The sequence below is a fragment of the Phaenicophaeus curvirostris genome, chromosome Z (assembly GCF_032191515.1).
Source record: "Phaenicophaeus curvirostris isolate KB17595 chromosome Z, BPBGC_Pcur_1.0, whole genome shotgun sequence".
Classification (NCBI taxonomy): Eukaryota; Metazoa; Chordata; class Aves; order Cuculiformes; family Cuculidae; genus Phaenicophaeus; species Phaenicophaeus curvirostris.
This window is the reverse complement of record NC_091431.1, coordinates 75,126,615-75,148,432: the sequence shown is the minus strand read 5'-3', so window position 1 is coordinate 75,148,432 and position 21,818 is coordinate 75,126,615. Positions and strand designations below refer to the sequence as shown.

The following is a 21,818-nucleotide window of genomic DNA, read 5'->3' as shown; positions in this document are numbered from 1 at the left end:
AACCCATTTGGCTGTGGTGGCACTCATAGAATCATAGAATAACCAGGTTGGAAGAGACCCACTGGATCATCGAGTCCAACCATTCAGGAGGGCAGTGGGGTGCACAGCGTGGACAAGGCACTGAGGGACATGGTTTAGTGTTTGATAGGAATGGTTGGACTCAATGATCCGGTGGGTCTCTTCCAACCTGGTTATTCTATGAATCTATGATTCTTTTCAGCCTGCAGCAGACAACCATCACCTACCATCTTCCCTAGAGAGAGAGGCTTTTCTTCTTCCTTCCATTTACAGTTGACATTTGCATGGGATCACACAGAAAATCTAGAAGCCCCTACAAATCTTTTTTAACTCATTTCAGGATGGCTGTTTCTTGTTTCCAGACTTCCCTACAGACTCATTATTTACCCTGGACAGACATCAGAAGTCCACACCTGCCTCCTGCCTTGCCTAGTCTTCCTCTAACCCAGCTGTGCCAAACAACTGAGCCTGAGGAGACCTTCTCAGTTGAAGGTCTCTTCCTCCCCAGCAATGACTGATTTGTGGAGTGATGAGTTCCTTGGTAGAATGTGAATGTTGCCTATCCACAAACATGGTAAGGCTCATTATTTAGGGTTGGAATAGCTCTATCCAATAATACTGGAAAATGGTTTGAGAGCAGTCCTGTGAAGGACTTGGGGTGCTGGTGAAGGAAAAGCTGAACATGAGCTGGCTACGTGCTCTTACATCCCAGAAAACAACTGTGTCCCAGGCTGCATCCAAAGCAGCGTGGCCAGCAGGGGAGGGAGGGGATTCTGTCCCTCTGCTCTGGTGAGATCCCACCTGGAGCGCTGTGTCCAGTGCTGGAATCCCCAACAGAAGAAGGATATCACACTATTGGAATGGGTCCAGGGGAGGCCATGGAGATGATCCCAGGGCTGGAGCACCTCTGCTTTGAGGACAGGCTGCGAGAGTTTGGGTTGTTCAGCCTGGAGAAGAGAAGGCTGTGGGTGAGACATTCTAGAAGCCTTCCAGTACCTGAAGAGGCTCCAGGAAAGCTGGGAAGGGGCTCTTGATCAGGAAGTGCATGGACTGGATGAGAGAGAATGTTTTGAAGCTGAAAGAGGGGAGATTGAGATGAGATTTTAGGATGAAATGTTTTCCTGTGAGGTGTTTACACCCATCCCTGGAGGTGCTCAAGGCCAGGTTGGATGGGGCTTGGAGCCCCTGATCCAGTGGGAGGTGTCCCTGCCCATGGCAGAGGAGTGGAACTGGATGGGCTTTAAGGTCCCTTGCAACCCAAACCATTCCATGATTCTAATTCAGATATCAACGACCTCCAGTAAGCTGAAAAAGCAGATTTATATGTGGACAAGTCAGATCCTCTGTGCATTTTCTGCATTTTACCCCAGGCTCCTGTTGTTCCTACAACAGTGCCAAGATGTCATTACAGAGAAGGAATTCATGTCTCCAGAGGTGAAGGAGGCTGAGAAGATGACACTGAGCTTTGTGAGGAGAGAGGAGGATTGATGTACGGGGATGCAAACAAATGTTCCAGAGGTTCTCCCAGGTGTTCAGCAAATGAAGCTCATGTGTTTCTCTATATATGCACACACAGAGAGATTTGCTGTTCCTGACTGAGCCCATTTCATGGCACTATGTGTTTCTTTTCACCTCCTTGCAGTCCTGCTGCATTTATTAGAGCACTAACCCAAAAGACTAGTTGCTTCCTGGCACCCAGCCCCTCATCAGCACAATCCCCTTGAAGAACAGAGCAAAAACACTTCAGGCTGAAAACGTTTCTTGCCTTACTGCGTGTTACTTCTTGACAGGTGAATTTTACCACCTCTTTATTAAATTGTCATTCCAAAACCCATTTCACCCCATCCATCTGACATCAACCCACCTTGTTCTTGTTCCAAGAGCAGTGGGGTGGCTGCGAGGCAACACAACTGTGCTGCCTGTCCCATCACCCTGTGCAACCTGGAGTGCAACCTGCCGTTATAATTGGACCTCACTCATAGAATCATAGAATCATAGAATCATAGAATCATAGAATCATAGAATCATAGAATAACCAGGTTGGAAGAGACCCACTGGATCATCGAGTCCAACCATTCCCATCAAACACTAACCCATGTCCCTCAGCGCCTCGTCCACCCGTCCCTTAAACCCCTCCAGGGAAGGTGACTCAACCCCCTCCCTGGGCAGCCTCTGCCAGTGCCCAATGACCCTTTCTGTGAAGAATTTTTTCCTAATGTCCAGTTTTTTCCTAACGTCCAGCTCAAGCTGTTCCACTGATCTTCACGTCCCTTCTGAACCGCCTGCAGGACTAACAGAAGCGCCCCAGGATTTTAGAACAGATACTGTAATAACCACGGTGGAGTGGCCAGTCTGGCACTACCTGCTGTGTCCTGGAGCCGCACAGCTCGCTGCCAGAGGCATGGAATTCCCAGGGCACTTGCTCAGCAGCATTGCCCTTCACGCACTGAAATGGTGACTTGCAGCAGAGGAGAAATGGCAAGGGAAAGAAGTGGCAGCATGGTTGGCAGTGCACCACACTTCATAGAATCATGGAGTCATTTGGGTGGGAATGGACCTCAAAGCCCATCCAGTTCCAACACCTCCCACTGGATCAGGGGCTCCCAGCCCCATCCAACCTGGCCTTGAACCCCTCCAGGGATGGGGCAGCCACCCCTGCTCTGGGCAACCTGGGCCAGGGGCTCCCCATCCTCCCAGGAAAACATTTCTTCCTAAGATCTCACCTCAATCTCCTCTCTTTCAGCTTAAAAGCATTCCCCCTTTTCCTATCCCTACAGTCCCTGATCAAAAGTCCCTCTCCAGCTTTCCTGGAGCCCCTTTCAGCACTGGAAGCTGCTCTAAGGTCTCCCTGCGGTCTTCTCTTCTCCAGACTGAACAACCCCAACTCTCTCAGCCTGGCCCCAGAGCAGAGATGCTCCAGCTCTTGCATCATCTTCATGGCCTCCTCTGGACCCGTTCCAACAGTTCCATGTCCTTCTTCTGTTGGGGATTCCAGCACTGGACACAGGGCTCCAGGTGGGTCTCATGAGAGCAGAGCAGAGGGGCAGAATCCCCTCCCTCACCCTGCTGGCCTCGCTGCTTTGGATGCAGCCCAGGACATGGTTGGTTTCTGGGCTGTGAGCGCACATTGCCAGCTCCTGTTGAGCTTCTTATCCCCCAGCACCCCAAGTCCTTCTCCTCAGGGCTGCTCCCAATCCATTCTCCTCTCACCCTGTAGATGTGCTTGGCACTGCCCCAACCCATTTATTCATGAGGTTAAATGTCCATGAATAAATCACAGTTCTTTCCTCTCTTCTCCCTGATCATAGATCCAATCCCACTCGTGGGTTATTCCTACCTGCTGCATTCTGCAGACTGGACTATTAAAATTTTGTCTAATTACTTCATGTTTTGCCCCAGACTTTTATCCCACCACCAGTATAGAATCATAGAGTCATAGAATCATAGAATAACCAGGTTGGAAGAGACCCACCGGATCATCAAGTCCAACCATTCCTATCAAAATGGGATAGTTGACCAAGTATGGGATAGTATGACCAAGGTATGAATTTCTGTGAGCACGTGGACAGAGCTGGCAGCCCAGCATTAAGTCATTAGAGAAGCCCCACGTGGTTCTCACTCACGGACATGGAGCACAAAGGGTAAGCAGAGTTCAAAGCACCTTTACCTCCACCAATTCCCATTTTAAGGGAGGAATATTATACATTGCTTAAACTGAAAGCAATATCCAATCTGCATGTACACAAACACTTCATGCAACAGTGACATTAGAGGAATTAATTGGATTTTTACGGATAGTCTGCCCTGTCGAAGATTTACTTGGGTGTAGTCTCTCCAAAGCTTAATTAAAATATACACAGCCTTCCTAAAACACCTTTTCTTCACTGCAAGATTAATCAAAGCAGCCCTCTCAAGATCCCTTTGTTGCAGTCTATTCTGCTGCAGCCCAAGAGCTGATAGAATAAGCCCCCGTGAAAAAAAGGTCATCTTTTTAAGAGAGGTTCTCCTTTTATGATAAATAAAATGCTGCTCTCTGAATTCATCAACGTGGTTGTTATAAACCAGCCCTGACAGCAGCCAGATGGCTGTTCAGAATGAGCACGGTCTCGGAAAGTGAAGATGTGCTCTGAGAGGACTCCATTCACCTGAGTATTGTGCTCCTTCAACATCAAATCCTGCCTTTGAAAATGTCAGAGACAACTACTCATGAGCAAACACCGTGTGGTTCATTTGCCCTCTTCAGCCCCTCTTAGAATCAACAGAGGAAAAAGAACACTTCAAGCCTGCACGCCGTGCCACGTATAAACAGTGTTCTCATCACAAGCTCTCCAAAGTCATAGAATCATGGAATCATTAAGGTTGGAAGAGACCTCTAAGCTCATCCAGTCCGCCTGTCAGCCCAGCCCCACTGTACCTGCTGAGCCCTGCCCCAAAGTGCCACATCCACACTGTTGTGAACCCCTCCAGGGATGGAGACTCCAATCTTTTCCTTCACCGTGACTGCCCCGGGCAGCCTCTGCTGATGTTTCACCACTCTTCTGGTAAAGAAAGTTACTGAACGGTGGATGGTGGCATGAAATTGCTCAAATTTAACGGTTGGACTCGATGATCCGGTGGGTCTCTTCCAACCTGGTTATTCTGTGATTCTGTGATTCTGTGAAATACGTGTTGTTGGATTAAAAGGTATAGAAGATCATTCACAATGGAATCTCCAGAAGCTCTGCTCACGATCATAGAATCATAGAGTTATAGAATAGTTGGGGTTGGAAAGGACCTTAAAGATCATTTAGTTCCAACCCACCTGCCATGGGCAGGGACACCTCCCACTGGATCAGGGGCTCCCAGCCCCATCCAAGCTGGCCCTGAACACCTCCAGGGATGGGGCAGCCACCCCTGCTCTGGGCAACCTGGGCCAGGGCCTCCCCACCCTGAGTGTGAAGAAATTCTTCCTAATGTCCAGTCTAACTCTGCCCCTCTCCAGTTTATCCCCATTTCCCCTTGTCCTACCACCACAAGCCTTTATGAACAGACCCTGCCCAGCTTTCTTGTAGCCCCTTCAGGTACTGGAAGGTCCCTATAAGATCTCCTGGAAGGTCCCTATAAGATCTCCTGGAAGGTCCCTATAAGTTCTCCTTGGAGCCTTCTCTTCTCCAGGCTGAACAAATCCAACTATCTCAGCAATATTCAGTGACACTCTGTTGTGGTTTTACTCTTGGATCCAGGTGTGGTTTGCAGAGGAAACACTTCCCAGGATATCTCTAAAATAAGGAAGAAGTAAGCTGGAGTTGATTTTTTTTATTACTCTGAAGAACTGGTTAGAGCAGCCCTGTGATGGTGCAACAGCTGCTGAATCACAACACAATTAAAAATAAACCGCAGTAAAAATAGTCACGTATTTGTGGCTGGGGAAGAACAATCACCCAGGCAGAAACTGAGCTGTCGCAGGCATCGCTTTGACATTTAAAGGTGCTTTTAAGAGCAGCTGAGCAGGCGCCTGCAGCCTCGTCTTTCTGCTGGATTCCCAGCTTGTGGGTGGCTGTAGTGGAAGGAGAGAAGGCTGCGCTCACAGCTCAGAAGGCCAACAGCATCCTGGGCTGCATCCAAAGCAGTGTGACCAGCAGGGCGAGGGAGGGGATTCTGCCCCTCTACTCTGCTCTGATAAGACCCCACCTGGAGCCCTGTGTCCAGTGCTGGAATCTTCAACAGAAGGAGATGGAGCTGTTGGGATGAATCCAGAGGAAAGTGCGGAGGTGACCAGAGGGCTGGAGCACCTTCCATAGGAGGACAGGCTGAGAGAGTTGGGGTTGTTCAGCCTGGAGAAGAGAAGGCTCCAAGGAGACCTTAGAGCAGCTTCCAGGGCTGAAAGGGGCTCCAGGAAAGCTGGGGAGGGGCTGTTCACAAAGGCTTGTGGTGACAGGACAAAGGAGAATGGGGATAAACTGGAGAGGGGCCGATTTCGACTGGACATTAGGAAGAATTTCTTCGTGCTGCAGGTGGTGAGGCCCTGGAACTTGTGGCCCAGGGAAGCTGTGGCTGCCCCATCCCTGGAGGGGTTCAAGGCCAGGCTGGATGGCCCTTGGGCACCTGATCCAGTGGGAGGTGTCCCTGCCCATGGCAGGGGGGTTGCACTAGATGATCTTTAAGGTCTCTTCCAACCCAAACTATTCTATGATTCTATGAATTTATGATTCTGTGATCTTATGATTCTATGATAGGTCCTTGCATGGAAGCCACCACAAGCACCTCCTGCAGGTTTGGGCTGGGAGGGGATGCTGCTCCCTCAGTTCTTCCAATACAACCTGGTAGAAGGCTGGGCACAACAGCTGAGACCCCCAAAGATACTTAAAGACACAATCACTGGCTTGAACCCCGTCTCTAAAGGTGAGGTGGTCCTCATCAGGGAGACACCTGCAGTCCCTCTGCCTCTGTCAGTGAAGTTGCCTGCACTGTCATAGAATCACAGAATCACCAGGTTGGAAAAGACCCACCGGATCATCGAGTCCAACCATTCCCATCAAACACTAAACCATGTCCCTCAGCACCTTGTCCACCCATCCCTTAAACCCCTCCAGGGAAGGTGACTCAACCCCCTCCCTGGGCAGCCTCTGCCAGGCACCAATGACCCTTTCTGTGAAGAATTTTTTCCTAATGTCCAGCCTAAATCTCCCCTGGCGGAGCTTGAGGCCATTCCCTCTCGTCCTGTCCCCTGTCCCTTGGGAGAAGAGCCCAGCTCCCTCCTCTCCACAACCTCCTTTCAGGGAGTTGGAGAGAGCAATGAGGTCTCCCCTCAGCCTCCTCTTCTCCAGGCTAAACACCCCCAGCTCTCTCAGCCGCTCCTCATAAGGCCTGTCATTGTGCTTCGTGTCACCGAAGAGGACTACATTGCTGACTCCCGATCCTCAGAGAGAATAAGCAGCCTCCATCCTTCCTGCCTCAGCTCAGTACACCCACACCAGCACATAATCAAACCCAAGGCACCTGCCCACCCAGCACAACGCGCCCTCAGTGGCCCATCACACTGCCAGCATTGGGGGGGGGCTCTTGACCAGGGAACGCAGGGACAGATGAGGAGGAATGGTTCTCAACTGAAAGAAGGGAGATTGAGATGACATCTCAGGGAGAAATGGTTTCCTGTGAGAGCGGTGAGGCCCTGGCCCAGGTTGCCCAGAGAATCATAGAATAGTTTGGATTGGAAGGGACATTAAACATTATCCAGTTCCAACCCCCCTGCCATGGGCAGGGACACCTCTCACTGGATCAGGTTACCCAAGGCTCCATCCAGCCTGGCCTTGAACACCTCCAAGGATGGAGCAGCCACAGATTCCCTGGACAACCTGTTCCACCATTCACCACTCTCATGGTGAAGAAATTCTTCCTTACGTCCAGTCTAAATCTGCACGTCTCCAATTTATACCCATTTCCCCTTGTCCTGTCACCAGGAACCTTTATGAATAGTCCCTCTCCAGCTTTCTTGCAGCCCCTTTTAGGTACTGGAAGGTTGCTATAAGATCTCCTTGGACCGTTCTCTTCTCCAGGATGAACAAGCCCAACTCTCTCAGCCTGTCCTCATAGCAGAGGGGCTCCAGCTCTTGGATCATCTTTGTAGCCTCCTCTGGACACATCCTAAGAGCTCCATCTCCTTCTTATGTTGAGGATTCCAGAACTGGACACAGGACTCCAGATGAGGTCTCACAAGAGAGGAATAGAAGGGCAGAATCACTTCCCTTGCCCTGCTGGCCACGCTGCCTTTGATGCCACCAGGATGGTTGGCCTTCTGGGCTGTGAGGACACACTGCTGGCTTGTATCGAGTTTCTCATTGACCAGCACCCCCGAGACCTTCTCCGCAGGGCTGTTCCCAATCATGTCATTGCTGCTCTCAATCATGTCATCAAGAAGTGGTGGCTGCCCCATCCCTGGAGGGGTTCAAGGCCAGGTTGGATGGGGCTTGGAGCCCCTGATCCTGTGGGAGGTGTCCCTGCCCATGGCAGGGGGTGGAACTGGATGGGCTTTGAGGTCCCTTCCAACCCAAACCATTCCATGATTCTATGATTCTTAACAAAATTATTCCTTTTTTCCCTATTTTGCAAATATTTAACATCTCCAAATCTATTGAAACACCTGGTACTTAATTTTGCACTGAAAATATTTTTTCCAACACTCTAAGAAGCAGCAGTTTGTGAAGTCACCGTGCTGGTGACAAGTCCCAGTTTCTTCCTTGTGACCCTGAGCATTCAGAAAGACTGCATCATACAATCACGGAATCATTAAAGTTGGAAAAGACCTCTAAGACCATTCAGTCCAGCCACCAGCCCAACACCACTGTGCTTGCTAAACCATGCCCAGAAGTGCCATGGCCACACCGTTTTTTAATCCCTTCAAGAATGGAGACTCCACCACTGCCCTGGGCAGCCTCTGCCAGGGCTTCACCACTCTTTCAGCAAAGAAATTTTTCCTAATATCCAGTATAACCCTCCCATGGTGCAACTTGAGGCCATTGCCTCTCGTCCTATCCCTTGTTACTTGGGAGATGAGACTAACACTCACCTCGCCACAACCTCCTTTCTGGGAGCAGCAGAGAGCGATCAGGTCTTCCCCAGCTCTGTTCTCTTCTCTGGACGCGCTCCAGCCCCTCAATGTCCTTCTTGGAGTGAAGGACCAAAACTGAACCCAGGATTTAAGGTGCAGCCTCACCAGTGCCGAGTCCAGGGGGATGATCCTTTCTCTACTCCTGCTGGCCACACCATGGCTGATTCAAGCCAGGATGTATGAAATTCAGATATTTGTGATCATATGCAGAAGGAACCTTGCCACAAATACTGGAATAAACATTTCAATTCTCAAAATAAGCAACATAATTGCACACTGTCAAGCAAGAAAGGCTCAGGCCTTAGATTTTATTGTTGTAAATGAGAAATAAATCTGGCTTGTGATCGGCTGAGCACACTCAGGTAACAAATTACATCCATCCCCCTTGTTCCCTGCCTTTCGCCACACACGACGCCAGTGTTTGGGAACAATATTAAGTAACAGCTCATGAACTGAGATGGAAAATCCAGAGCAACATCCATGAGCTCAGTCTGTTTCTAATGAAGTTAATATTAGTCTTTAACTGTGTAATCCCCAAGCTCCCACTCCTCCCTAGAGGACAATATTGAAAAGCAAAACTGCTACTTTCATGGCCATAATGTAATAAATAGTCCCATACGCCTCTGGTGAAGACATTGAGGCTGAAGGTAACAACACACGGAAAATGGCTTCTGGTTTCAGAGGACGTGGTGACCGATGTCTGCTGGCGTGGCTTGATCGCTGCTGATTTCACATCAGCTTATCTCCGTGTCAAACCCAACGGCAGCAAATAGCTGCTGAATCTGTCAGAAGAGAGTTAGAAAAGTCAGCTCTCGCATTGCTGGTCTTATCCTTCAGGTTTAAACACCCTTGGCTTAAACATCTAATTGTGAGTTGGTGCCCCTGGCTGCAGTGTTGGTGCATCTCCCACCAGAGGCTGGGTGTTACCCGCACCACGGAGCCACAGGGCACAACGACGGCTGCTGCTGCCTCCTCCATTCTGGGCACACGGTCACTCGAGCGCTGGCAATCCCCTTCCCAGCCTTTGCTGGCTGCTGCCGAGCGCACGGTGAAGCTGAGCAGAATGGTGGGTGGTGAGCTGGGGGCTGCTGGAGCCAGATTCGGATCTGCTCCACTGCAGGGCCAGCTGCTTCTTCATCGAGTTCCTCTCGCTGTGAGTAAAAGTGCTGAGCTTTAGCTGAGGTATATCAATTATCTGCAACACACTGGAAACCAACCCGCGTGTTTCCCCTTTCTAAACCACCATGGGGGACATCCAGACACTCAAAGCAAGGACCAGAGCCCAACAGCTTTGCCTTCCAGATCTCTCCTCCAAGGGTTTTGTCTTCCAGATGCCTTCTCCAAAGGCTTTGCCTTCCAGATGCCTTCTCCACCTCTACACCGGGACTTCCACCAGATCCCACACGTGCGGCCGGTAGCCTTCATCCCTACGCTTCTAAACAGCTGGAGTAACAGCATTTCAATCAGCCTAAGGAGAGATCTTCATGATAACAACAACTTTTTGGGCTTGTCAACACCTCGCATGAGCTGTCCCACAGCCGAACCCGTACCTGATCCCACCAAAAACAGAAACCGGGGTTAATACAGTGAATGCTGCTGTCACCATCTGAGTCTCACAAGAGTTCTCTTCGTATCTCTGGACATTTAGATGTTAGATTGCTTGTTAGAAGGGCAGAAATAATTCGCATAGGAGCAATAGTTAAATACAGCCCTGGAAGTTAACTAAGTACAGCAGTTTCTCTTTTACAAATGAAAGTAGCATCACCATGCTGGAGCGCACAGCGACACGATGGCAAGAAAAGCAGAGACTGGCTTTTATGACACTATTTACAGGTTGTCCATTTTAAAAAATGCCAGGTTTGATTAAATATAAGTATAGAACATATCTCCCATATACAAACTCTTGTTAGCTGATTAATTATTAAGGTGCTCAGAAGTGTGAATGAAAACAGGAGTTACAGTAGATCAGTTGTGTTTGTGTCTATTTACAAACCATGCTTGGTTGCCTGCTGACACCAGCGTCTTCCAAAGAAGCTGGAAGTACAGTGACCAGTTATGATCTGATGCCACAGGAACTGTCGTTTTCTTCACAGCGTCGTTGTCGGAAGGTAAAACAGTAGTAGTTTCATTCATTTTTTCATCAGTAGAGGTGGTTGCCCTTGCTGAGTCCATGTAGCTGGTGGCGCCAGGCAACATCACACCGTGAGACACCCGATTTCTGGCTCTTGGCTCCTCACCAGAACTAGCTGGTCTGCCTGAGACAGGACTCACAGCACCAGGTTGTTGTACTGAAGTGCATCGTGACATGGGGCTTCCTAAGCACTCGGAGACCTCAGACCTACCCCATGCAATGGAAGGGAGGACTTATGCGAGAAACCAAACAAGCAGAATGCACTTAGCAAAAATTTTGTTGTCTGGTCAAAAAAAATAAAGTAGCCCATATTGTGTAGGTCAAATTCCTTCCCCATTCGCATTCTCAAAGAGTTATTTTCTGTTTGATGGATAAACTCTATTTCTAGTTCCACTCCCCGCTGGCTGACCATGGACACTGCCCATGGTCACTTCTGTCCGTACTCCCTGCATGCACACGGGTGCCTCGGGGGAGCTTGGAGTTTGATGGGAACCCATCAGACCAGGAAGGGATCTGACCATAACAAAAATACTGACTTTGTCCTTATCATTTTAAGATGCTATAGAAAAAGAAAGGAAGAGAAGTTGATTTGACCTTCTGTTTGTAAACTTATCATGTACCGTCATCTTTTCCTAGTACATTTAAGTTTCAAACAGGTCCCAGAGATTGCAAGGCAAGAGTGTTAAGGCAGTGTCAGAAACTCAATATTTCATTCACACCTCTTGATTCCCTTAAAGGTATTTCTAAGGCATCAAAAGGGGCACGTGGTTTGTGCTTGCCTTTTCAGGAAAAGGCATTCAGTGTAGCGTAAAGAACGGATGTTCAATGACAGACAGAAGCCACTCAGCCCCGGGCACGGGTCACACCATCGGAGAGGAACGGGGAGACACAGCAGGGTTTCCCAGTGTAGGGTTCCTCACCATCGTTCTTTCTGGTACACCTCTGTTTGTACAATCTCACTGGGGTGCTCAGATATGCAGGCCCCGTTGATGTCACTGAGCTTGTTGTCTGGCATATCCTCGGGTATTGTGCAAAGTTTCAGTGCCCTGGAGATGAAGACGTCCAAGTTAAACTCAGGGTCTGTTTCTTTGTTCACCTCTGTGGGTTCCTGGTGGAGATGGTGAGGAGAAGCTGGCAGGCTCCGTTCCTGAATCTCTGGAAGAGAAGTGGGACACTCAAGACCCACCTGCGTGCTCTTCACCCACTGAGCAATCTCCAGAAAGAGGTTGGATGGTTCCTCTTCCAGTGATAGCTCAGCTGCAGGTGCTATGGTCGCTCTTTTCCAGTGGGATAAATCCAAAATCAGCTTGGGCTCTGAGTAATGATGGGGCTTATTGTCTCTCCACAGCAATTTGTCCAAGTAGGAAGGCGATCCCACTTTGTAATCACATGATCTCCCACAATCGGCATCAAACACTCGGTCCATAGATGAGTGGGATAGCTCCAAGAACCTCTCTGAGCTGCTTTGCGAGTATTTCCGTGGGTCGACTTGTACTTCTTCAGCGATGGATTCAGACCCTGCTCGGGGGTCGCGCTGAACCTCATCCATGTCATGGTATTTATCGTGTCTCCATTCCAAGTCAGAGGAGAAGCTCACGTGATACCTGTGAAAGACACGCTGCTGTTAGACACGGAGATGAAGCTTTGTTATAAACATTCTTATTGATCGTAGAGACTTTTTCTTGTGCGTTAAGAAAGGCCAAGGGTCGGGGGGATAAGGTGTTATCAAGGGTCTAAGACAGGACCAACAGTGGTGATAGAAGCCCATTAAACAAACCATATGCCCTCCACTTGGGATTCAAACATAATTAACAGTATTAATAATCAAACTGGCCCTCAGACAAAAGACAAGCACCCACGATGTGAGCACTGCTTGTTTGTTGCCATGTGTAGAGTCGGACTATGTGTGTCTCTTTGCCTTAAACATTTTGTCCAGGGACCACTCATTTTGTGGGATTCTGACTTTTCTTTCCTTTTCTCTCTGTCCTATCGCTGTTATCGATTGTTCTAGAAAATAAAGCTCACAAGATTGTACAGCATCTGACCTCATTTGTGTCTTAATCTCGCTCTTGAGATCGTTTAAGAACCCTCTCCGATATTGGATGGGGACACCATGAAAGTAAAAAAGATGAACTTAAACCCCACTGAGACTGGATATCACCAGTTTGCTCTGATGGCATGGACCGAGAGCATCCCTGAAGGGTCATCTTGCTAAGCAATAACTTCTCAAGCCAGTCAATCTCCCTTGATTGCAATTAGTTGACAACACCCAGTCTTGTACATGGTTTTCAAAGTGACATCTGATTTCCTGGTCCCTAACTAAGCTGCCTTTAAAAGATGTGTTATCCCAGTTATTGGGACCCTATGTCCCAGCTCTTCGGGTGTCCCACAACACACATTTTCCGTCTCTAAAATATTCAGCTTGTGTTGCAGAATTTACTGCCCTACAGCAGATGTCCCCAGGTGAGTGGCAGGGCCAACAGTTCTGGTCCCAACTTCTTGTGTCACACCGAGATATAAAAGCCAAGATATAAAGGCGTCCTCCAATAACTGATTTGCTGCTTTGGTGACTGTAACCAGTGGGGAACCTGGAGCTGTGTGGTTAACACTGAAGATAAATATCCTGAGAAACGCTTCCAGCTTTCCTCTTTCCATTTTTCCAATGCTGGTGAAATACGGTGGATCAAGAAAGCAAGGAGATTTAAATTGATGTACTGAGAGGAACAACACTGCAGACACCTTCTGCCAGCTCAGCCTGCTCAGGTGGAAGGAGCTCTATAGGACAGGGAACCCCGTTAATTCTTAGCTACTTATTTTGTCCTACCTGCTCCAGTTTGGGGCTGTCTTAATAACTGGGGTAGTCATCTAGGACACGAGAGACCTTAACTCAAGGCTTTGATCTGCTCTAACCTTCCTGTACAGCTTTCAGAAAATCATATAAAATTAAACACAATTAAGTTGCTTTTTGAAAAAAAAACATGTGTGTGACCTCTTGTGTCTTGAAAAATTATAGAACCATAGAATCATATAATAACCAGGTTGGAAGAGACCCACTGGATCATCGAGTCCAACCATTCCTATCAAACACTAAACCGTGTCCCTCAGCACCTCGTCCACCCGTCCCTTAAACACCTCCAGGGAAGGTGACTCAACCCCCTCCCTGGGCAGCCTCTGCCAGTGCACAATGACCCTTTCTGTGAAGAATTTTTTCCTAATGTCCAGCCTAAACCTCCCCTGGCAGAGCTTGAGGCCATTCCCTCTCATCCTGTCCCCTGTCCCTTGGGAGAAGAGCCCAGCTCCCTCCTCTCCACAACCTCCTCTCAGGGAGTTGTAGAGAGCAATGAGGTCTCCCCTCAGCCTCCTCTTCTCCAGGCTAAACACCCCCAGCTCTCTCAGCCGCTCCTCATAAGGCCTGTTCTCCAGCCCCCTCACCAGCTTTGTTGCTCTTCTCTGGACTCGCTCCAGAGCCTCAACATCCTTCTTGTGGTGAGGGGCCCAGAACTGACCCCAGGATTCGAGGAGCGGTCTCACCAGTGCCGAGTCCAGAGGGAGAAAAACCTCCCTGGACCTGCTGGTCACGCCGTTTCTGATCCAAGCCAAGATGCCATTGGCCTTCTTGGCCACCTGGGCCACTGCTGGCTCATGTTCAGTCGCTGTCAACCAACACCCCCAGGTCCCTCTCCTCCAGGCAGTTTCCAGCCAGACTTCTCCTAGTCTGTAGCACTGCATAGGGTTGTTGTGCCCCAAGTGCAGGACCCGGCATTTGGCCTTGTTAAACCTCCTGCCATTGGTCTCAGCCCATGGATCCAGCCTGTTCAGATCCCTTTGGAGCCTCCCGACCCTCCAGCAGATCCACACTTCCACCCAGCTTAGTGTCGTCCGCAAACTTGCTAAGGGTGCACTCGATGCCTTCATCCAGGTCATTGATGAAGACACTGAACAGGGCTGGACCCAGCACTGAGCCCTGGGGAACCCCACTTGTCACTGCCCTCCAGCTGGAGTTAACTCCATTTCCCACCACTCTCTGGGCCCTCCAGCCAACCAGTTTTCCACCCAGGAGAGTGTGCGCCTGTCCAGCCCAGAGGTGACAGTTTCTCAAGCAGAATGCTGTGAGAAACTGTGTCAAAGGCTTTACTGAAGTCCAGGAAGATCCATCCACAGCCTTTCCCTCATCCAGCAGCCCAGTCACTTTATCATAGAAGGCGATCAGTTTAGTCTGGCAAGACCTGCCTTTTGTGAACCCGTGTTGACTGGGCCTGATCCCCCGGTTCTCCTGCATGTGCTTCGTGATAGCACTCAAGATCACCTGCTCCATGACTTTCCCTGGCACTGAGGTCAGACTGACAGGCCTGGAGTTCCCTGCATCCTCCCTGCGACCCTTCTTGGGCACAACATCAGCCTCCAGTCCAGTGGAACTTCCCCAGTCAGCCAGGGCTGTTGGAAGATGATGGAAAGGGGTTTGGCCAGCACATCCACCAGCTCCTTCAATTATAAATGCAGAGCTCCAAATCAGGCTGAGTCCCAAAAATGTACAAGAATTACATTATTTTATAACTTGTATTTTAGGGACAGAAGGTGGAGGGAAGAATGGCAGCGATGTAACTCAAAGGAAGACAACCCAGGCTTTTAAAAAAACCAAGAGCAGAAAGATACCTGGTAACTGAAATGTGCAGACTGCACCGCTACTCCCTATGGAAATCAATGATGAACCTCTCATTGGCTTTAGCAAGGAGCAAGCTTGAGCCAGAGTTAAAATATGGCATGAAGAGGGAAAAGCAGGGATCCTTTGTTGGCCTCGAGCACGCGTAGCTGAACCCTACAAATAGCAGTTCCAAGACTCACCAGTCAAGTCCTGCCTAAAGAATCTAAGCTGGTGTCTGGTCTCCAGCCCAGACCTGGGTACTGTACCTGTCCCAGTTGGACATCTGGCTCTGGTTGGCTTCCATCAGTAAGATATCATCAATCTCATCCTCAATCCGGAATGGATGCTGCGACACCGGCTCATCCTCGGGGCAGGAGTACGGACTCATGTAAGGGTGCTGCAGACCCATCTCAGCCGTCAATCGATCCATAGGGTTAAACGTCAGTATTTTCTCCAGGAAATCAATAGCTGTGAAGCGGAGAGGAACAAGCTCAATAATTCCTCAAAAGCAATAACAGCTTCCTTTCCAGGATGAGCCTCATGAATCCTCCTCATAACAAATCCCCTCAAAGCAAGGAAGAAATTGCAAGTTGCATCCCATGTGCATTTAAAACAGGCCTTTCTGTCCTCGCTGCATCTATCCTACCTCCTGTGGGAGCTGTGCACTCACAGAGGAGCAATCCTGCACCCTGCAGGCATTACCTCATCTAGCAAGGAGAAGGAACGATGGCGAGAGCATCACACCTCCACAGCACAGCATATACGCGTTTTATTCCAGGCCAGAACACCAAGAACACTTTTTCGTACCCTAAAAAGACCTTTGGACAGTGTCATGTTATTATCCCATGCTCCCAGATCAATTCAACAAGCACACTGCATTCCAGACAATTGATTTCACATCTTTATGTGAGCTGAAGGGGGATTAGATTTAAAGTGCATTTATAAAAGTCTTTGGTATGACCAACACTATGCAATTACTTTGTCCATTAATATTTAAAGAATTCTGAGTGCCTAGAATTACTTTAGAAAGACTGTGGAGCACAAACTCTTTCTACAATGATGAAGGAGAAAATTAAGTGCAATTACAGTGACTAGAAATAACTCTAAATGCAAGGAGTTTATTGGAACTTCTTTGATGATTCCTTCTAATGGGGTTATGTGAAAAGATCACATCCTGTCATCAAAGATGTTGCTTATTCTGTTGATTCTTGGTGCACAGAAGAGTCCCTTAGAGTTCAGATAATATGAACAGGAATGCAGCTTTTCTTCAGTCACCACTTTTGCCTTGTACCTTCAGAAATCATAGAACCATGGAATGGGATGGGTTGGAAGGGATATCAAAGACCATCCAGTTCCAACTCCTTGCCAGGGGCAGGGACACCTCCCACTGGATCAGGGGCTCCAAGCCCCATCCAACCTGGCCTTGAACCCCTCCAGGGATGGGGCAGCCACCCCTGCTCTGGGCAACCTGGGCCAGGGCCTCCCCACCCTCATTGTGGTTATTATCCTCATTAAAGATGCAATTCTGTGAACAGGGAGGATTCTTTAGGGGCAAAATCCCTCAGGAGAAAGGGCAAGCCTCACCTATCACCTCAGTGCTTAAACTATAACCAATATCCGATTGTCTCCCATGAGATTATTTCATTGCTTGGACTAATTAAGTAGGAAGGAATCAATAGCTTCATAAGGTCACTGACTGCAGGCAAGAAGCACGGTGGGATGATGTATTAGGAGTTATGTATTACAATATATTACGGGTCAGAGAGGCAGGAAAATGTCAATGAATTATGTAAGGGGTGCAGGTGACCTTTCTTCCCACAGTAATGATGGGGAATAAATCCATTCCTGCTTGCCAGAGGCTGGCGTGGTCTCTGGGTAACTCAGAACAACGAATATTGCATTGCCAAGCCCTTATAGCAGTCTTCTTATTTTGCAGAAGTGTTGACTTCTTCTCAAAAGTTAGCAGATGTAGTTTAAGTCTTGGGAGGGGTTCTGAAGAGGCTTGATGCACATGGCTCAACTCTGAGGCCCTCCAAGCTCTCACTGCCTACAAAGCTTCTCCAGGGAAAAGTTCAGATCCCAAAGCCAGTGGATTGCAGCCTCCTTGCCACAACACACTCCTGGGTTTTTTAACGCTAAAGCCAAAGGACAGAAGTGGCTGAAGCACTATTTGAGCACTGCAGGCCATGATAGACCAACACAAGTGATGTTCAGGGCTTGGAGGACTTGTTTCTGCCTGTAGCAACCATCTCACAGAGTTCTGGCATTTGGAAGGACATACCCCTGTTAGACCTAGTCCAGAGGAGGCCAGGAAGATGATGTGTGGGTTGGAGCACCACCCACGATGAGCACTGGCTGAGAGAGTTGGGGTTGTTCAGACTGGAGATGAGAGGGCTCCAGGGAGATCTTGGAGCAGCTTCCAGTCCTGGAGCAGGGCTCCAGGAAAGCTGGGGAGGGGCTCTTGATTGGGGAGTGCAGGGATAGGACAAGGGAGAATGGTTTTCAGCTGAAAGAGAGGAGATTGAGATGAGATCTTAGGGAGAAATGTTTTGCTGTGAGGGTGGGGAGGCCCTGGCCCAGGTTACCCAGGGAAGCTGTGGCTGCCCCATCCCTGGAGGGGTTCAGGGCCAGGTTGGATGGGGCTTGGAGCCCCTGATCCAGTGGGAGGTGTCCCTGCCCATGGCAGGGGGTGCAACTGGAAGGGCTTTGAGGTCCCTTCCAACTCAAACCATTCCATGATTCTATTATCCTATGATCTGTGGGGTAAAACATTTATTTTCCTGTACTACACAACTGTGCTCATCCAAAAAAGCACAGTGAGAAAATGAAAACAACTTCTGAACCCTTACTCACAGCTTAAGGGAAGGAGCAGGAAGGGAGGGAAGCAAGTCTGGCGAGAAGGGGATGTACTTTGAAGGTGAACTCTTGAAGGCTGTTTCACCCTTATTTCTCCATGAGCTACCTGCAAGAACACTTCCGCATCAGGATGCTGCCCTGCAGCCCACACCTTCCCTGGTGGGACAGCAAGCAGGACTTGGGAGGACACCTCTGGAGATGCCCAGTGAGCTCCATGTGGGACCAACCATTGCGGAGCATCAGATATCTGAACTCTCATTCATCAGGGTTCAGGCACTTGGCCTTACATTGCTATTCCTGCGACACCAGGAGGAAACAGGTTTGAAAACAGGGCAGCCAGGGGAAGTCCCAGGAGAAGGACATTTCTGAACCCATGGGCACTACAGGTACCTTCACTGTCCACTTCGGGGAGCAGCTTGCGCAGCGGCTTCCTCACTTCCCAGGTGCTGTTGATGAACATGGGCATCACTTTGAGCAGCTCCTCTTTGTCTTCCTCATGGATAACAGGGATCGTCTCCAGGATAAGCTGCATCTGCTCCAGCTCATGACCCCCTAAACAGGCAGAAAACAGGCAGTGAGATGAGACCCAGAATTTAAATTGTGGGGGTTGGTATTATTGGCCACCGTCGTGCCTGTCAACCCCTCTAAAACGAGCCATGTCCCTGCAGTGCCACATCTCCTGTCAGCCTCTCCACACTGTTGCATCCCCACGTTATCCACCACTCTGCTCCAAGGAAAATGTGGTGGGACTCCCAGATGGGTCACTTCTTTTTGAGGGTGAAAGAGTTAAGCCATGCAATTTATCCTCCTTGTGTAACCACCCTTAGGCTGGCCACGCAGCTTTTTGACCAACCTACCCAGGTATTTTAAAACGGCTATGAAACCGTTCCTGACTGAAATCATTGGTGTGCAGGGATAGGATGAGATGTTTTCAGCTGAAAGGGGAGATAGAGATGAGATCCTGGGAAGAAATGTTCTCCTGTGAGGGTGGGGAGGACCTGGTCCAGGTTGCCCAGGGCAGTGGTGGCTGCCCCATCCCTGGAGGGGTTCAAGGGCAGGTTGGATGGGGCTTGGAGCCCCTGATCCAGTGGGAGGTGTCCCTGCCCATGGCAGGGGTGGAACTGGATGGGCTTTGAAGTGCCTTCCAACCCAAACCGTTCCATGGTTCTATGATTACCCATCGGCAGGGTCCATCCTGGAGTCAAATATTGGCTCCAACAACTCAAAACTGATGGCCCTCTTTAAGCAATACTACATAGGGGATCATGTTGAGGCTCTGGAGCGAGTCCAGAGAAGAGCAACTGGTGAAGAGCTGGTGAAGGGGCTGGAGAACAGGCCTTATGAGGAGCGGCTGAGAGAGCTGGGGGTGTTTAGCCTGGAGAAGAGGAGGCTGAGGGGAGACCTCATTGCTCTCTACAACTACCTGAAAGGAGGTTGTGGAGAGGAGGGAGCTGGGCTCTTCTCCCAAGGGACAGGGGACAGGACGAGAGGGAACGGCCTCAAGCTCCACCAGGGGAGGGTCAGGCTGGACATTAGGAAAAAATTTTCACAGAAAGGGTCATTGGTGCCTGGCAGAGGCTGCCCAGGGAGGGGGTTGAGTCCCCTTCCCTGGAGGGGTTTAAGGGACAGGAGAACGAGGTGCTGAGGGACATGGTTTAGTGTTTGACAGGAATGGTTGGACTCGATGATCCAGTGGGTCTCTTCCAACCTGGTTATTCTATGATTCTATGATTCTATGATTTGTAACCTGAAATTAAGCATTCCAGCTCACAGGACTGTGGCCAGACAGGACAGTGCCTGACAGCAACACTGCATGTCCCTGCCACTTGCTGTGTTACACCAAGAAGCAGAGCCCCTCTGTGCACGGTGACAAAAAGTGCTGCCACAACCTCAGCGATAACAATAAAATCATAGAAGCATAGAATCCCTAGTTTGGAAAAGACCTTTGAGATCATCAGATTCAACCGTGCCTGACTAGTATTAAACCAGATCCCTGAGCACCTCGTCTGCCCATCTTTGAAACCCCTTCAGGGATGGGGAATCCTCTACCACCCTGGGCAGCCTCTGCCAGTGCCTGAGAAGCCTTTCTGTGAAGAAATTTTTCCTAACGTCCAATCTGAACCTGCCCTGGTGCAACTTGAGGCCATTTCCTCTCTTTTTGTCACCTGCCACTTGGGAGAAGAGACCAGCACCCACCTCTCTGCAACCTCCTTTCATGCACTTGTAGACAGTGGTAAGGTCTCTGCCTCCTCTACCTCAGCCTCCTCTCCTCCAGGCTAAACAGCCCCAGGTCCCTCAGCCGCTCCCACAACCCTTGTTCTCCAGCCCCTTCCCCAGCTCCGTTCCCTTTTCTGGACGCGCTCCAGCCTCTCAATGTCTTTCTTGGAGTGAGGGACCCAAAACTGAATCCAGGATTCAAGGTGCAGCCCTGTGCCGAGTCCAGGGGCACAATCACCTCCCTGCTCCTGCTGGCCATGCTGTTTCTGATACCAGCCAAGGTGCCACTGGCCTTCTTGGCCACCTGAAACATGAACCCAGCTCCAGGATTCCCAGATCTTCAACTTTAAATGAATGCAAAAGCACGACTTCTGTGCTTTCCCAGTGGGAAAGCCATTTTCTGACCAGCTCCTGCCAGATGCTGGGCACCAAGTCAAGGTTCTGATGATGATGATCCCCACAACTGCTATGAGCAATCATATATTTCCAATCCTTTTCCTTCAGGATACATTTATCCCCACATCCCTAAGCCCCTGCTGAGGACTAGCTACCAGCCAGTGATAGAACACAACCAGCAGTGAAGCAGAGAGGACCCAACTGCCTCATTAATGAACGTTAATCCCATTCTTCAGCACAGTATTGGATGCGACCAAGAGCTCCATGGCTGATTTCCAGCTTCCAGTGTGTCTGGAGAAGCAGCCTGGCAGAAATATCAAGTCATGCCATTGATTTTCTGTCTGCACTGGATATAAATAGTCTGTCATTAGAGGCAGGACTATCCATTAAGAAAGCGAGCCAGCTGGGGCAGACAAACAATGGAGATTTTTGGGCTACCAAGGCCTGTCAGTCCCAGACATGGATTTCACGCTGCTGCCTGGCTAATCCACAGCAAGAGGAGTAAACCTCGTTTATGGTACAGCTCTTCTGATCAGTCTACGGGGAGGGTGGAGGGGTCAGCTTGTAGGGGATGCTGGAGATCATAGAGTCATGGAATGGTTTATGTTGGAAGAGACCTCAAAGCCCATCCAGTCCCACCCCCTGCCATGGGCAGGGACACCTCCCACTGGATCAGGGGCTCCAAGCCCCATCCAACCTGGCCTTGAACCCCTCCAGGGATGGGGCAGCCACCCCTGCTCTGGGCAACCTGGGCCAGGGCCTCCCCACCCTCACAGGAGAACATTTCTTCCTAAGATCTCAGCTCAATCTCCCCTCTCTCAGATTCCCCCTCATCCTATCCCTGCCCTCCCTTAGCAAGACCCCCTCCCCAGCTTTCCTGGAGCCCCTTGCAGCACTGGAAGTTGCTCTAAGGTCTCCCTAGAGCTTTCCACTCTCCAATCTCAACAACCCCAACTCTCTCAGCCTGGCCT

At 49.6% G+C, this 21,818-nt stretch overlaps 1 protein-coding gene across 1 annotated transcript in view; it reads right to left on the bottom strand.

The window, feature by feature from the left end:
• Positions 1 to 10,845: 10,845 nt before the first annotated feature.
• The window catches only part of MAPK4 (mitogen-activated protein kinase 4), a 29,103-nt gene continuing 18,130 nt past the window's right edge, over positions 10,846 to 21,818 (bottom strand). The window contains exons 4-6 of the mRNA XM_069880994.1: positions 18,625 to 18,786; positions 15,645 to 15,846; positions 10,846 to 12,340 (exon numbers count right to left, since the gene is read on the bottom strand). Of these exons, the coding sequence (XP_069737095.1) occupies positions 11,653 to 12,340; positions 15,645 to 15,846; positions 18,625 to 18,786 (1,052 nt within the window). The 3' untranslated portion in view covers positions 10,846 to 11,652. The remainder of the gene's footprint in view (positions 12,341 to 15,644; positions 15,847 to 18,624; positions 18,787 to 21,818) is intronic.